Here is a 17,252-nt window from a genome sequence, read left to right on the forward strand (position 1 = left end):
TTCTTTCCATTTCAATCAAATGAGTATGTACTTCAGTATTCCTCCAGTGCTAAAAACTGCAATCTGTATTACTCATCTACTTTATTTCAAGGAACTGCTATGGGCTAGAGGTCAAGCAAAGTGCATCAGATTGATAGCAGTAACTCTGACAGTCGCACAACCTATCTTCACAAATGGGCACTGGCTAGCAATTGCAGAACATATGCAATCCCTATAAATCAGATCCAATGCTAACATAAGTACAATATTCCAGTAAAAGGAAGAAATTAAATTACTATCCTTGTGCCAATTTCTATTGTACACCAAAACTAAAAATGTAACTACTTTATTATAGAAAGGAATTTAAGGGGCTTCTAAGTTACATAGACATATTCTGCCCTCAAAACTAAGGCTGGTATTTTTCAGTAAATTTCCCACAGGAAAGAAAACCTCTAGTATGTTCCATGTGAAAAACAGACAGAAAAAGTCAGTAAAGGACAGAGAAAGAGTAGGCAAGCCTGGTTTCTACTGCAGTCCTTTGTGGGAATGCTTCAAACTGGTCTGTAACCGCAAGGCCTTGCATCAGCTCTTGGATAACACTAGCAAGTCTCACTGAAAATCACAGCTATCATGGCTGTGCAAACTGCTTGGTGGCTTTGGCATGCCTGTTTAATTTAGGAAGTGCGACAGAAACTTCAAGTCAACAGTGCCCCAACTCAACAGGTTCCCAGAGGATGAACTGTTTTGATATCCGGGCTTTCATACCTAGCTTGCTGCAAACAAGTTGAAAGAGTCTGTTAAAGCTGAAAGTAATATGACAGCTTCCCTGTAACAGTCTGAAAAGAACTTTCATACTTTTAAATTGAAATGCACTATAAAATACTTAATCTTTACTGCACTACATAGACATTACAGAAATGTCAGATATTAAATATTTAACATTTCCCATTAGCAGGATCCCACTAATGGGAGCACTAAAAGAAGTAGGAAGCTAAGGTTTGTAAATGTACACTTTTTTTCCCTCAAAGCTACCTATTGCCATCTCTTTCATGTTTTGTTACCACACAGCTTTTTTTAATGTATCTATTTATGGTCTACTTGCAATTTTTTGGCATCTAATTACTATACAAATTGGATTACAGTTGCTCAGAGTAGAGAGGCAATCCCGGCCTTTTCCCAGGGGCATTAAGATGATGAGGAGTAAAAGTTAATTTATAAGTAGCTCTCTACATACCCACTGCAAAACTGACCTTTTTCTTCTTCCTCTTTTTGTCCTCCATCCCATAAACAGCAGAAAGTACAGTGAAAAAACCAGAGCTCTGTACAGATCCAGGGCACCTGACTCACTGGATCAGCCCAGTTATTCGCAGAGAATTTGAAGTGATTGTGACACTATTTTGTCCTGATTTAATGTTCTTTACACAATGTTATTAAGAATAGCAGAGATTTAGCCAAAATGAAAAGTACAAATCATGTCACTACTAAGAAAAGCCAACAGGAGTTACATCCACAACACCTCCACTCACAGTTCCTTGAACATCTTGACCTTTTGAAGAGTTCTTAATTTTATTTATAGATTCCCAGGACAACTCAAGTGGGAAAAGGATCATGAGATGTGTCTCTAGTCCAGACTCCTACTCAAAGCAGGGCTGGCTCTGAGGTCAGAGTAATTCGCTCATGGCTTGAACAGGTTGGGTTTTGCAGACCTCCAAGGATAGAAGCTGCACAATCTCTCTCAGCAACCTAATCTCCACTTATCTCTTTTCCACAATTTACTATATTTGAATAAATTTTAAAATTGACAAGAAAAGAAATGTAAATACAAATCCATTTCAAATTTTCACTTTCTGTCTTGCTTGATTCGAGGCCCTCTGGTCCTCCTCCAATTTTAAAACTCTGAACGGCAAATAGGTATACAGCAACAGCTTAGAAAGCTATTAATGCAATTCCAGAGGGAGAGGGAAAAATTCCATCCCAGCATCTGAGAGTTTTTCTAGACACTAGTAAATAAATCCATTTAAGAAGACACTTTTATTAGAAGCAACCTTATTTACTTAGTGTCTGACAAGTTTTGGCTTGAAATGTGCATTTCCGACTATTTACATGGAACTATGTGATTTTATCTAGAAAATATTGTACACTGAAAAAAGTGCCACCCACTAGAAAAGAAATACAGTAGACTTCCATACTAATACACAAGGCTAACAAGAGCTTGTGACTCACTAATCCATTAGATAAACCAGCAAAGAGACCATCACAGATCAGATGATAATATAACCAAATGCGGAGGAACTGGATTACTGCTGTTCTACATGGTAGAACAGCTATTCTCACTATGTCTATTTCTATCCTACTGGGTTTTTCATCTTTGACTCCTAAGCCATAGCCACCAGTGTGCAACAACAGGACTGTGGTAAGAAGGAACAATGCAGGCTGGAAAAAGGAAGTGACCCAATCACAGAGAAAGTCTTCTGTATGCCCTCCAGGGAAGCAAAGCACACCACCCGTCAATTTGAATTCTCAGTCCAGGTGTTCTGGGGGGAGTTGCACAAAGTTCCCCAAAAAGACCACCTAGTGACATGAAGGCAACAGGACATTCCAGCAATGTCCAGAATTACCAGTCTTTGTCATGCTAAAGAGATTTGAATTAGTCTGTTTCAAAGATAGAAGTCCCTTGTACACAGTGAGCAGCTCAGTTGAGATGGTGTTACCAGCATCTAATCAAGCTTGCTTGACCATGTTCTTTAAAGAAACGTTCACTTTGGAAGACAAGAGGATTCAAAACTGTTACTCTTTTACCAAGTTACTGTGTATCTCCAGCTCTTTCTCCAGGGTTTGGAATGGGATAGAAGGAAAGACAGAAGGCAGCAAACTTCATTTCAAAGCAGAAAAGAAAATGTAAAATTGAGGTATACCATTCAATTATTTAGCAGCAGTTAACTTTGGCTGAGCACCTTTTTACTTCTTTGCCATTAAAATAAATCCAACAAACCTATGAAGATTAATGTCAATTAACTCAATTCTCACTGTAACAGTAGCGCTTTCCCCTCTCTCTCACAACCTCAGGAAGAAAGGCAAACTAAATTAAAGAGGAATTCTTTTCCTTTCCAAGTTCATCTAAAGGTTATTTCACTATACACAGAAGATAATGCTTGATCTTTTCTCCATTTACTATAAAATATATTTTTTCCAACAAAGTTCAGACAGTAGCTCTTTTTCAGAATGTCTGGAGAGACTGGGACTTAGAACAAAAATACAACATCAAACGTTAAAACGTTCCTGTTCATGGCACAGCACTACTTTACATCTATTACTGCAGGTGCTAATCCTGAATTTAATGATTTTATAAATAAGAAAGAGACCTCACCTCTTAAGATGCTTGTTGGCGTAACACTTCAGCTAGTCTCATAAACTCAACAGTAAACTGCATGTACACAGTTAACAGTAATTAGGCAAAAAGTGCCCCAATTATGCTCTCTGTCCTTCAACTAATTGGAGACATTACCATGACTAATAAATCCCTGAGCACAAGTGACTAATGACTAAATAAGTCTTTTCAACATCAGGCAACATGCTCATTTTCAGACATTAATGTCATAGGTCTTTGTTCTCCTTTAAATATGAGAAAAACCAATCAGATGAGCTTTGAGTTGCAATTAACATCTGTCAAGTTATGTAATGAATTGGGAAAAAAATTGATACAGTAAAAGTGTTCCTACTGCTATTTACATCATGCATGTCTAAGTATTACACACAGAAGTACACATATAGGATAAGTGGGAGTATTTAAACATGGCTAAGCACCAATTTAGTTGCCCATTCCTAGGCTCCTGTTCCCATCAAACACACACAAGGTATCCAGTCCTCCAAGCTGAGTTGATTTACAGGGAGCCCGTAGACTTCTAGAGCAGCAGAGACTTGGCAAGGAATATGAGGTATCTCCACTGATGCTTCATGTCTGCACACAAGCAAATCAATCAAGCCCTTGGTACCCGTGAGGTTCAGACAACCTGCACAGTGGCCTTGTCTATTTGGAGATAAAAAAATCCTTCCGTACAAGGAATATTCTGATAATCATTTAATAAATAAATAAGAAGAAAAGTCAATGTTTCAGATAATTTCTATGCTACAAGATGTGGAAGGAATATACCTTTTTCCTAGTCACCTTATGTACGTTAATGAAAACAGTAAGATTAGTTGTGTTACTTCATTTAGCTGAGGGTCTTCAGTTGCTTCAGGAGTTTTACCAATACAGGGGTAGGGCAAAGTGATACTTAGCTAGATGATGAAACATACCTTAAGACAGCTATTATTCACTGGCTGTGCTTCTCAGTATATTATATAGATGTCCTTTGTCTAAGTATAATACAATTTAACTTTTATTTTCCATTACTTAATAAACAAACAAGCAATTTCTCTCAACTTTCAGAGAAAATGGTAAGGTTTCTTAAAGTGTAAACATGGGAGATTACGTTGTTAGCAACAGTACTGCTTCAGAGGTTTGTCAAAATAGCACATTTAAACCAGACAGGGCTTCCTAATAAGTCAGTCACGACAGAGAAGTTTCCCAGTGAAGTGTTCCAACAAATCAGACATCTAAGCAGGCACTAGCTTACTGTAAAACACCAAACATTATATGTCTGTATGTGGTAAAGAAGTATATTTCACAGCCCCATCAATAAGGGGTCAGAGGTTGTCTGACCTAGCCAAATTCCACACATGAAAGAAGACCTAAAGCTAAAAAGCTAAACATGGTCACTGACACCCCAATGTCCAGAGTCAGACGTTTGTAGAGAGGCTGCTGATGACTAATTCAGAAGGTAGAAATGTAAGTACTTAGGCATGTGTCATGTGAACAACCAAGGCATGGGAACAAGTGTAGATGAAAATTTGAACTCTAGAAGGATGATAAGTTTAAGAAGTGCCTGAAACAGGGGAAACTTCCTTTAATAGAGAACAAAATGCAACTTCACCATGGTAGAAATGAGTAATTACTCTCACGTCAGCAATTTAAATTACACATTTGCATATTTTCTTGGATCTTCCTAAGATAAAACAAGGGCCTCAGATAGACTCGTAATATCCTTAGAAGCTGAGAAAGGATTGGGACTCCTGTACATACACAAATATTACTTCTTTTCAGTAGCAACAATAGACAGGACTGCATAGTCATGACTGCTGGAACAGAGCACAATTACATTTTTCTACAGAAGATTTTCTTGAAAGCTCACTATCACTGCTAGCTGTCAGTAGTGCATGGTTTAAACATCTGTCAAGATTTATCTTTCAAACTTCATGGCTGACTTCATACTCATCAGTCCTATTAACCTTCTGTGGAAACAAATTCTCTTTTGCATTTCATCATCAGCATCTTCACTCATATGCTTTATGTGTCACAGAAAATTTCTGGGAAAATAAACATAACTGCAAGCAAAGAAATACAGCTACTGAAAATACATCTCCAAAAAGCATTACTTGTTCTTCCTAATCCTGTGGGATATAGAGTCACTGATGTTGTGTTCCTTCATCTTCATCCTTCTAAAACTAGTTTAGACATTCTCTTGACAAAAATCTCTTTTCCCTCATCCATTCCATCTCAGATTGCTTTCATCAATCTATTTCCCACTCCTTCTGCCTTGCCAGATTTTAGCATATTCTTTTGTGTGTCAAATTGTATTTCACTCTCCCATTGAAGTATGTTTCACTTATTCCCTACGTCTTTTTTTCCAGTACACCTACTACATACTGTTAGGTTGATTCTTCTGAATACACATAGTGCCTTGTGCTCTTCATCTTCTCTAAAGTCATATATGTTTGGCTATTTATAATTTCTTGCCCTGTTTCCTCTTTCCTTTCTTCTTTCTGAGTTTTTACTGAAGGGATGAATATGGACCTTAATTATCAGGGAAAAGTGCAGAAAAAATATTAGACATTCGTACACAGAAAGAAACATTAGAACTTTAGATTAGAAGTATAAACTATGTAAGGAAGTTTACTTAGTATTAAATAACTAAAGCTCTGTCGTAAAAAAATGAACAAGCATAGCACTAACAGAATAAAGACATGTAACCCTGCTGTTCCTTCCCTGAAACAAAAAGTTTTGCCTATGTATTTGAGTGTTTAGACTATAAAACTTGTGATATCTTAATACATATCACAAGCATCAGATGATCAAGATCTTTTGAGTCATTACAGCTTTGAAGCATATCCCTGAAAGATATGAAACATTTTCTCACATGTAATAACTTCAGTAGAATTAATTTTAGTCCTAGCAAGACCTTCACTTAAAAGAATTATCATGTCTTATAAAATCTTCAACATCTCTGTGATACTAATATAGTAAAAACATCCAAAATTACTGAACAATGCAACTAGTCTTAACTCTAAACACTTAATAAAGGTACAATCTGCAAAAAATATTTATTGAAATGTGAATTTTTAACATTAAGAACAACAGATATTATTAAAGATATCTTCCAGAAGAACAATTTTGTTCTGAGATCCACACAAATTGTTCTTCTCCAAGTCAATTTTCATATAATGCTGCATACTATTTGAAATTACACTAGTCAGATATTACTAATTCAAATGGTTTTTACAGATCACAAAAAAATACCATAAGGACTCAAAGCATCACAGATATTCTTTATCCGTCAGTCTTCTCATCTAATACAAAGTTTATTTTTTCTCTTTGAAAGTTCATCCAAATATTGACAAGGTCAGACCAGTATAACTGCTGCCTCTACTCTTATCAACTTGCAGTCCAGAAATCAATTGACAATTTTTCTCACATCTCTCTATCCAAGTACAGGGTAATTCTCGGCATCAGTTTGGAGCTGTTGCATTCTCAAACATATTCAGCTTGAATAGTATAGCAATGTTACTTTGACCGTCTTAATTAAAAGAACTCTTTACCTCCATATGTGATCATATAAAATATTCTTCCCAGTTTTGTAGACCTGAAGGAGAGACCTGTTTCTACAACCTTTGTGCTATACAACAGAGAGTATGAAATTCGCACAAGTAAGGTAGTAAACAATGCTAAAAAAAGAAACAAGGGGGAAAAAACCCACAAAATAAATTTAAAAAACAACTCTAAGATGATTCCTTTGTTTTCTACAGAAATTATTAATCTCCATATACAATTTAGAAGGGATCTTGGAAAGTTTACTGCTAGTCAAAGGAGGGCCACTGAATTCAGACCAGGATGCTTACAGCCTAATCCAGCTTAGTCTTTGAAAATTCCATGGACAGACATCCCAAAACCTCACTGGACAGCTTGTTCCACTGTTTAATTATTCTCCCAGTGAATTTTTTTGTTTATACTCAGTTGGGAATTACAAGTTGCTGTTGTAATTCATCACCATTGTTTCTCATACTCTTACCATGCACTACTAGGAAGTGCCTACCTCTGTTTTCTTGATCATCTCTCCATAACTGCTGGGGGCTGATGTTGGGTTCCCACAGAGCCATCTCTTCTCCAGTCAGATCAGCCTTCTCCCCATGGGCAGGTGCTCCTGATTGACCAGCTCAGTAGCCCTCTAGTGAGCTCCCTCCAGCTTAAACCCAAAGCTGGATGCAGTATCTCAATGCGGTTTCACAAGTGTTGACCAGAGGGAGACAATCACTTCTCTTAACCTCCTGAATGGGCATCTGGTTCTACAGCCCAGGAAGCTGCTGGGCCTCTTTTGCTGCCAAGGTTCCATGCTCTCCATTAGGAACTTGAGATCCTTTTGGAAGAGCTACTCCCCAGCTAGCTAGCTCCAGTCCTGTTGATGGGGACTTGCCACCCAGGTGCAGGACTTTAGCACTTTACCTTTAGTAATCTTATAATGTTCCCATCAATCCATTACCCAGTCTCTCCTCCTCCTCTTAAACAGCAGCCCTGGCTACAAACGTAAGCTTGGTAAAAAAAACAATCTTTCAACATAGAAAAAAATAAATTGTTTTCAGGAAACATTATGCTAATACCTTTATTCCTGATGTTCTGAGCAGTTCTTGTTCCAACCCAGACAAATGAGGAAATACAATACACTTCTCACTTCTCTTTTCTTGCACCGATTATTCCATGTTCTGATTACAAACGTGCAGAACATGATGTATGATTTGTTTTCACTGAATCACAGAACCATTTAGATTGGAAAAGACCTCTGGGATCACTGAGTCCAACCTTTGACAGATCACCACCTTGTTAACTAGACCACAACACTAAATGCCACATCCAGTCGTCTCTTGAACACCTCCAGGGATGGCAATTCCATCACCTCCCTAGGAAGCCCATTTCAATGCCTGAAAACCCTTTCAGTGAAGAAGTTCTTTCTGATATCCGGTCTGAACCTGCCCTGGTGCAGCTTGAGACCATTTCTTCTTGTCCTATCTCTAGCTGCCTTGGAGAAGAGACTGACCCCCACCTTTATAACCTTTATAACCTCCTTTTAGGTAATTGTAGAGAGCAATAAGATCGCCCCTGAGCATCCTTTTCTCCAGACTAAACAACCCCAACACCCTCAGCCACTCCTTTTAAGACTTACTCTCTGGATTCTTCACAGCTCCATTGCCCTTCTCTGGATTCAGTCCAGCACCTCGATGTCTTTGTTGTACTGAGGGGCCCAGAACTGGACACAGCACTCAAGCTGTGGCCTTACTAGTGCCAAGTACAGGGGAATATTCACTGCCCTGCTCCTGCTGGCAACGCTATTTCTGATACAAGCAAGGATGCCTTTGGCCTTCTTAGCCACCTGGGCACACTGTTGGCTCATGTTCAGCTGTCCATTAACCAGCACCCCCAGGTCCTTTTCACTAGCCACGCTGTCCCCAGCCTGCAGCACTGCCTGGGGTTGTCATGACCCAGCACTTGGCCTTGTTGAACCTCATACCATTGGCCTTGGCCCATAGGTACAGCCTTTCCCTCTGCAGAGCCTTCACAACCTCCAGCAGATCAACACTCCCCCTCATTTTGGCTCACAACAGCTGATTATATTATTGACCGTAACACCTATACTTATAGAGTAAGTACACCTCTTCCTTTTTTTCTGAGAAAATCAGAAATAAAATTTCTTAAAGCAGCCCTTTGCCTAAGGAAGTACTTGAAAGTACCCATTATTTTCAGTAAGTAGGATCTTCCTTTTCTCTATTCCAAACATTTTTAATGTTAGCTGAAAATTTAGTAGGGGCCCTTATGCCAAATATATTTTAATCGTAGAGATCAAGAGCTTTTTGTTACTGTAGAATTTGTAGACAAATATATATTCATCTTCCTCTACAAAATGTCTTCTAAGTAAAGCCTTCCATCTATTGCATGCAACAAAAATACAACCTATTAGGAAGATAAAGCAGGCTTTAGCATAACCTGTACTACCTTGACTGAAACTGAAGTCTAAGACTGCTAAAATTCTTAGGGAGATTTATTTCAGCTGGATTTGAATGAAACCTGTAAATGTAAGCTGATAAGTCTTATTTTTTTGGTTGGTAAGTTTTATCTTCTTTTTGGGTTTTGGCCACACTATGTAATCAAATCATTAAAATGTAAATGGACATAGTCCATTGTTTATCGAGACCAACTACCAGGGGATGAATGAAGACTTGGAGAACAGAAGAGAATAACCATGGAAAATTATAAAGCCCAAGTAGATATAACTGAAGAGGGACAAACAATACTAAATAAAGGTCAAAATACCACCAAATTGCTGAGGAAGGACATGGTGATTAAAAGGCATCACCTCTCTGGATATGTGAAACATGTACTAACCACAGCAGTATCAGATCTCCTGGGAGCTTCAGACTACAATCTTCACACAACAGACACACATAAATCCATGTGCCACATAGCAGCACACCATCCGTGAGGCTGCAGATCTCTATCTACACTTGACTGATGAAAGGTTAATTGTCATCAAGTTCAAAATGAACTGATACACTGTTGATGGGCTAAGTGCCTTGATCCAAGAAACGCTTTCCATAGTGAAACTAGCCTTAAAACAAATGTATGATAAATGAATGCTGAGAACCATAACCTCAATAAAAAGCAGTTAGCCTAATTAAATGCCATCCCACAGTCATTATAACATTCACCAAATTGCAAAGTCAACTTTGTTAGATTCTACTTAAAATATCACCAGCATCTCAATGAATATATCAAATGAGCTCTCCTTTATAAGGCATTTTCAGTCATTTAAGCTGATGATATTTCAACATATCCATGTGAACATTGTTCTAACACAATTCACTGCATATTTTCTGCAAAATCTTCAGGTAACAAGAAATCTACTACAGCACTTCACAAAAACAAGCTTATATGAAATAGTTCCAACTTCTGATACACATGTGAGCAGGTACCAGCCTCCTCCCACAGGAGGCATAGAAATGTGTTTGGACTGAAGTAACAACAGAACCAAAGACTTGCATTGAATTGTGCACCATAATTGTGTCATATAAGTAAATATGGCTTGAAATCACAGAAAAAAACATACAACTACAATAACTAGGCAACATGTCCCTATGAGAAACACAGTGAATGGCTTCTACCGAAATTTTAGTGTAACTATTATCAGACAATTATGGACTAATCCAAAGGCCAATTAAGTTAATGAATAATTGTTCAAAAAGGTGAATATACTGTGTAAGGACTAATGGAAATATCTAAACCATGCAATAAAAAGCTTGCTGTGTCTCTCTCTCTCTCTAAACAAAATTATGTCTTCTCTGATGTAATTTATTATGTACTAAACATAAAACATATGTATTATACTTTTTGTTAGATGGTGACTAAAATTTATGGTTAGCAGAGTTGTGCTTTGCCAGGCATAACCTGCAGTTGGATGGCCCTCATTGGCAAAGCAAGAACCTAAGGTGCAGGTCCATAGCTCACCTGCACCAGGTCAGATAGAATCCAGTACATATTCAATGGCTGTATGGTCATGAGATGAAGTACTGTTCTTTTCCAGAGAAAAAAATGAGGGCACTTTATTTTTAAAAACATCTGCATAATTTATTCTGTCATATAAACACGGCATTGGACAATGAAAATTAAAATTGTCGTGACTTATAGTGAAAGTTAACCACCTAAATGAACACTTAATGCTACAACTTTTTCCTAATATAAATTCCATCTGGTTGAACTTTATTCTGAAAGATAAATTGGACAATAATATTATATTAATAACAATAAGAATTCGTCATGATACACTGTCTTAAACAAGAAGAAAACCATATTAAATGAAAGGACTAACAATCTATTTGAAACCTCAAATAATTTAATCCAAAGGGCATATATCTCATGTTACCTCAGATTTTTCCTATTCACTATGTCTGTCTTCCTGAAAACAAATAAAAATGATCGTACATAAATTCAGAAATGCAGAATTAGCCATTCACACCTTACCAGAGATTAATGCAGTGACACAGAAGAGGATTTGAGGATCAAGGTAGAAAGCAAAGAGAACACCTGAGCCATACTGAAGCTAATCCTGCGACAGAGTATTTGAGCAGTATGAAGTAGCAGTAGTGAACCAATATTCTGTGTGTATCTGCCATTAATGAGGCTAATAATTATATAATCTACCCATTTTTAAGTATGCTTTTCAAAGAAAAATGGAAAGGGTTTACCAAATGGTTAAGGAAATAATTCAAAATTTTCTGAAGAAATGTAAGTAGCTCAGTTTACTTATCTGAGAGGAAAATGTAAGCAGCCATCAAGTTGCCTCTTGAACTGCATATACCAGGTATAAACTTCAAATAGTTGTTCGAAGAACAGTAGTTAATTTGACTGTAGTATGGGTAAATCCAATTCAGTGGAAATTTCCATTCTGCATAGAGTGTCTCCAGTTGTGACATATTTGTGTAGAACTTTCATTTTGGATTAGATCATTCATCCTGCAACAACTGCTAGGCATTTAACTGCACTGCAGCTTCCCATCTCCAAGAGGTGAGGAGGTTTCTACAACACATTATCAAAGACTAGGCTGGAAAAAGAAAGGCACCAGGATGTTTTCTGACCAAAATGCTAATTCCTTTAAGAATTTTCAGGATTCACTTGCACTGCTCTGAGTTCTTGTCAAGGCAAAACTAGACAGAGGCATGCAGGATGAGCTTTCATGACTGGTTTCCCTGTTGAAGAGCAGATGGATGCAGATTATGCTCATGAAGAGCAGCTGCAGCCGTTGGTCTGCACCCTGATGCTACCCTGTAGAACCAGAAGTGTCAACTGAGACCTGGATTTCCCCACAAAGAGATGGACAAGGGATCCAGCGGCTGAGCCAACTGTAGCAGGTGGCACTGGGAAAAAAGCTCAAGCTTTTTTTGCGAGCAGAAGAAAGCAAGAGATCCACTGGCTGGAAGCCAGAGAAACCTCAGTCTAGAAATACTGTACAATACTTCACTGGATTCCTCCTCATGCTGTCTTTATGCAGGGGCTTAGAACAGTTATACTGAAGGAGCAAACCTGATACAGAAGCCAGGGTAAATTCTCCAGTTTTGTTTATTCTCATATAAGACTGGATTGTCTTAACAGATCCTATTGACTGGAACATCTACCAATTAAAGTATATTTTAGAAACTATTTCCATCTTTGCCATATCACTGAGATTTCCCTCTTCTTTGAAATAAGTTCTGTACTGATGAACCACTGATGATCTTTCTAGTCTCTCTAGTTACCTCTATTAGTTCAGTGTTGGTGAATGATTTACCGTTTTAATCTTAGATATATAGAATCAAGTTTTTACATAGGCCTGTAGGCCATTGAACTCACCACACTATTTTTAGTCTTATTAAAAATGTTTGCATGTGTGAAAATGCAAAATCAGGACTCATGTGTCATCTCCAGATTAATTCAATTGCATCTAAATTACTCTGTACAAATTATTACCATTCAGAGAAAATGTTAAGAAATAAAAGTTAGTGTCATTGTCATCCACAATCCTTTGAAAGGTTCCTGACAGTTTATTACAGTCATTTATAATTAGCAGTTGTCTCTGATCCTCTTTACCAAATAAGCAATAGCATTATTTTGCTCAAGTACACGATCAATTTAGTATGCCATGCAAGAAAGGGTTATGCAGGTAATTAAAAATGTGCTAGTACTCTTCTCTCATAAATGGTACAACAACAATGGGCCTTGAGATGCTTACCTTTGGTTTTCTGTGAGTACGACATACATGACATTTTTAGTTTATATATATGATAGCCTAAACCAAAGCAAGTCACTTTCAATCAATGAATATGCCTAGTCCGTATAAGTGGTCTCACTTACTGGTCATAGAAACTAGGTGTTCTATTTGACCAAGACTATTGCAATTCCTCTGCAGCTTCAAAGAAAAAACACATATTACCCCAATTCCCTTGTAATCAACTCTGTAGACAGACTTACATATTCAGAAAAAAAAGTTGAACAAGGTCAACAAGTGCTCACCTGTAGCCTTTTCTGTCCAGCTCAGAAAGGCTTGAATAGGTAGCAAAGGTGTTCTTTGTAGCATTAGGCATATTTAACAAAAAGAAAGTTAAAAGTAATTGAAAATGTGGCTCAGTTTGCTAACAGCTTTTTTTTTTTTAATGGAATGACATAGTTGGAAGGTTTCCTTGAAACCTTGAAAGAAGATTATGTGCAAAGAATTTCTCAATATTTCTCAATATTTATGTCTCTTTAAACTTTATACTAACAAAAGAAATTATTAACAAACTTTTAATAAAATAAACTATATTTTAAACCACTGGGGCTGCTTAATAACAAGTTCTTCACTGTCACATCATGAGCAAAGCACATAAAAGTGAGGATAATAATGAATAAACATCACAGACATTCAAATGAAATGGTAAATCACTATTATCAAGCACTAAGAAACCAATGTTGTTATGACAAGTTTAACTCTGATCCAGGAATTTATGTGAGAAGAAAATGTAGGCTGTATTGTATATTTTCCTAATAGATACTTTGAAATAGAAAAGAAAATATTAGTTGACATTTGTAACTTCTGACAGTGCTGACAGTTGCGTTTCAGCAGAGCATTTGTAATTTCTTTTAGAACATCAGATCACAAAACTAAAGGGAAGATATGGCCAAAATAAAGTTAAGGTTACAATATACTGTTAGGCATGCTGACCAGCACATACTATTTAAAACAGTATAAATTAGAAGAAATGTTACTGTTATGCTGCACCTGTATGGTTGGAACTAAAGAAATAATTATACTGTCAGCTCTTATGCTCTGCCTATGAATTATCTGTTTATTTGAGTTCAACAAGAATAATGGTTTTGTCGAACATTTAGAACTGCAGTGACTGCTGGGTAACTACTCTTTCCCTTATAGAAAGGCTCACAGACCAATTTCTGCTACAGAAGAGATGTCTACTATTGACAAAAGTAGTCCTTCAAAATAATAACTCATGAAGTTACAGCAAGTGCATTGGCCTTTCTGGTCTGTTTGTGCTACAGGTGAAGAACTGGGCATAAGCAATTGTTTTACAGAGTTCCCTTTGGTGAGGGAAATTTGGTGTAATGTCACACTATAGCTTTTGGGGCAGCACCGTAAAATCATAAACTCTTGGTTGAGCTCAAGTTCCAGTGTCCTTGCTTAGGCTTTAGCTCCATTCATAACAGCTGAAATAACTTTACTCACACTCAGCACAAAGAACTTTGTGTATAAACGCGTACTAAAATCACTGCAATTTGCAATCTTTTAAAAGTATGTGTTGAAAAGGTGGGCTGGCTCCTGCAAGATGTTTTTAGAAAAACAGTCAGAACTGGTGCAACCTGGTCTATTCTTGAGAAAAGCATTACTACTGTAATAGTTTTAGTTTGAACTTCAAGGAAAGTCTTGGGCTGAAACTACAGAGAGGCATTCAAAGAAGCAGAAAAATAGTATTTCCATCCTACTTTGTGGCAGACTGTTAAAGGGCACCAGAGGTCTCTGCAAACATCCTGAGTTGACACGCATTACACGCCAGAGAATAATGATCTGCAAAACATATCCATTTGTTGTCACTTAAAACAAAAAAAGAGGGGGGGAAGATAAATCTTTCAAACACCATTTTTCCATGTAGTCTCTGAATGAAAAGCAAGGCTGAAAATAGTTGATTAAAATACATGGATATTTATACCAAAGGTTCAATTTTATTTGAGATGTCCTGTAATACAGAATAAAATAATGCATGTAAGTTATCTTTTCCTCACTGAAGAGTTCTTATCAACTTATTTATAAATACTAATGTTACCTCTTTTTCTCACTGAAGACTTCTTATCAACTTATGTATAAATACTAATGTTAATGAGATGCATACAGACATAACCTAGTCCTGTAATCCAAACCACACTTTGACAAACAAAGAAAAATAATTTTTTTTAGCTAGTCCTCCTCCTTTGTAACTAAGTCATTGAACTGATAAATTAGCATGCATATTCTTTTCTCTGAAACCACTTGATAATTTCTTTCATACCTGAGGTACACTACGATCATTAAGAAACATCTTGAAGATGCACAGCTGCACTGGTATAATTTTCATCAGTGCCTTTGAAAAATATTTCCATAATATACCAAGATTTTAAGATACAGATAAATAAAGCACAATAAGTGGTGGTTTTAACTAGGATAACACAACAGCCTTCTGAGGATGAGAGATGTCATGAGATCAACATACAGACTGATAAATCATCATTCAGTGTGGAGAAGTGGTCTAGAGTCTGATAGACTTTAAAAAATGTTTAATGGATATTTTTCCCTTTTTTTTCTTTTTTTTTCCCTCCAGCCTTTACACTACACATTTCTATATCCTCTTAGAATGATAATTTGGTCTATCGTTAAAAAGAAAAAAACACTGGCCAACAGTCAAATACCCTTTCAGTGCTGCTTTGTGATTTTTATGAGAGTGTAACCTGTGGAATGGTTCCCATTAGTTCTGAATGATTAATGGAGTTGAATGATCAGATTCCTTTTCGTTAACTTGTTATGGGTACTAATAAGACATGTACATAGCTGTACCAAACTGTTGTTTCTTCAGAGCCCTTCAGCTCAATATTCTAACTCCCTTAAAATGTACGTTTCCAAGTTCTGGGACTTGAGCAGCTGCCCTTGCCCCATCCCACGCGTGAGCCCGATCGCACCCCCGAGAGGTGCAGAGGCAGGAGGCGGTGCCGTGCGGGATGTCCGCTGCGCGGCCAGCACACCGAGAAGGTGCCCTCGCCGGGAGCAGTGTCCCCGCACCCCCCGCGGAAGGCGCGGGCAGCGCCGCGGTCCCTCGCGGGGCGCGCTCCCGCCCCATGTCCCCGCATCCCCGGCGGGCACGGGATGGCACCGCTGCACGGAGCTCGCTGCGCTCCAGGCGGGGGGCTCCCCCCGCCCGCTGCCCCGGGCCGCCCCCGGCACGGCACGGCACGGCCCCGCCGCCCCCCCGGCATGGCGGGGACGCGCCTTTTCCAGCACAGAGCCGAGCCTGGACTCACCAGCCAGCCCAGCGAACAAGTGAGATGCGGCTGAACTTTTACTTTGCCGGTGCCGGCTCCCCCCGCAGCCGCCCGTGGGAGCCACAGCGGCAGCATCGGCACCTTTTTGCGTTGAAGTTTGGCGGCGCAGCACACGCCGCCTCCCCTGCCCTTGCCCGACGCCAGCCCGCCCGAGTCCCCCGAGCTCAGCGCGGGGGCGAAGCGCCGGTAGCGCGAGCACCGGCGGGAGCAGGCGCGGGGGCTTCCGCATACTCACACCGCTCCCCAGCCGCACGGTCAGCAGCAGCAGCAGCAATCGGGCCCCGCGGCGACGGCTCCAGCGGGGCGTGGGGCCCCCCCATGCATCCATGAGCGTGAAGGAGCTCTCCCTTCCCCGGGTTTTCTCCGGAGAGGCTGAGGAACAGCGACCCTGCTAATCCCACCACCCCCCGGCACACGGCAGGCAGAGGGAGGGGACGGGAAGGGTGAAACACCCAAACAGGTAGAAACCCACTCTCCAAGGACCGAGCAACTCGCCCAATAGGCTCATCAGGTTGCTCCATAAATTATCCTAAAAACTGCTGGGCGAATCAATCCCTAGCAGAGGTGGAGCCTCCTTTACTAGAAGGGAAACATGCTTGGGAGAAAGGGTGGCATTGATTTGGTATTTTCTCCGAAGAGGGAAATGAAATAGACCATATATACATATATATATATATATGCATATATGTATATATGCATATATAAATATGCAGAATATATAGAATGATAAATATATGTTTAAAGCTATATAATATATATATATATATATTTAAAATTTTTTCTATTTTTAAAGTACTCCGAGAGCGGCTCTGAGAGTCACCCT

At 38.8% G+C, this 17,252-nt stretch overlaps 1 protein-coding gene across 3 annotated transcripts in view; it reads right to left on the reverse strand.

Moving 5' to 3' along the window:
* The window catches only part of GABRG1 (gamma-aminobutyric acid type A receptor gamma1 subunit), a 54,096-nt gene extending 37,205 nt beyond the window's left edge, over nt 1-16,891 (reverse strand). For all 3 annotated transcript variants that reach the window (XR_003915746.1, XM_029959408.1, XM_029959410.1), the window contains exon 1: nt 16,667-16,891. Coding sequence is in view for 2 of the 3 variants with exons in the window: in XM_029959408.1 (XP_029815268.1) it covers nt 16,667-16,757 (91 nt within the window). In the remaining variant the exon portion in view is untranslated. The remainder of the gene's footprint in view (nt 1-16,666) is intronic.
* Between the last annotated feature and the right edge of the window lie 361 nt (nt 16,892-17,252).

The sequence above is a fragment of the Manacus vitellinus genome, unplaced genomic scaffold (assembly GCF_001715985.3).
Source record: "Manacus vitellinus isolate BGI_N305 unplaced genomic scaffold, ASM171598v3 scaffold_0_pilon, whole genome shotgun sequence".
Classification (NCBI taxonomy): Eukaryota; Metazoa; Chordata; class Aves; order Passeriformes; family Pipridae; genus Manacus; species Manacus vitellinus.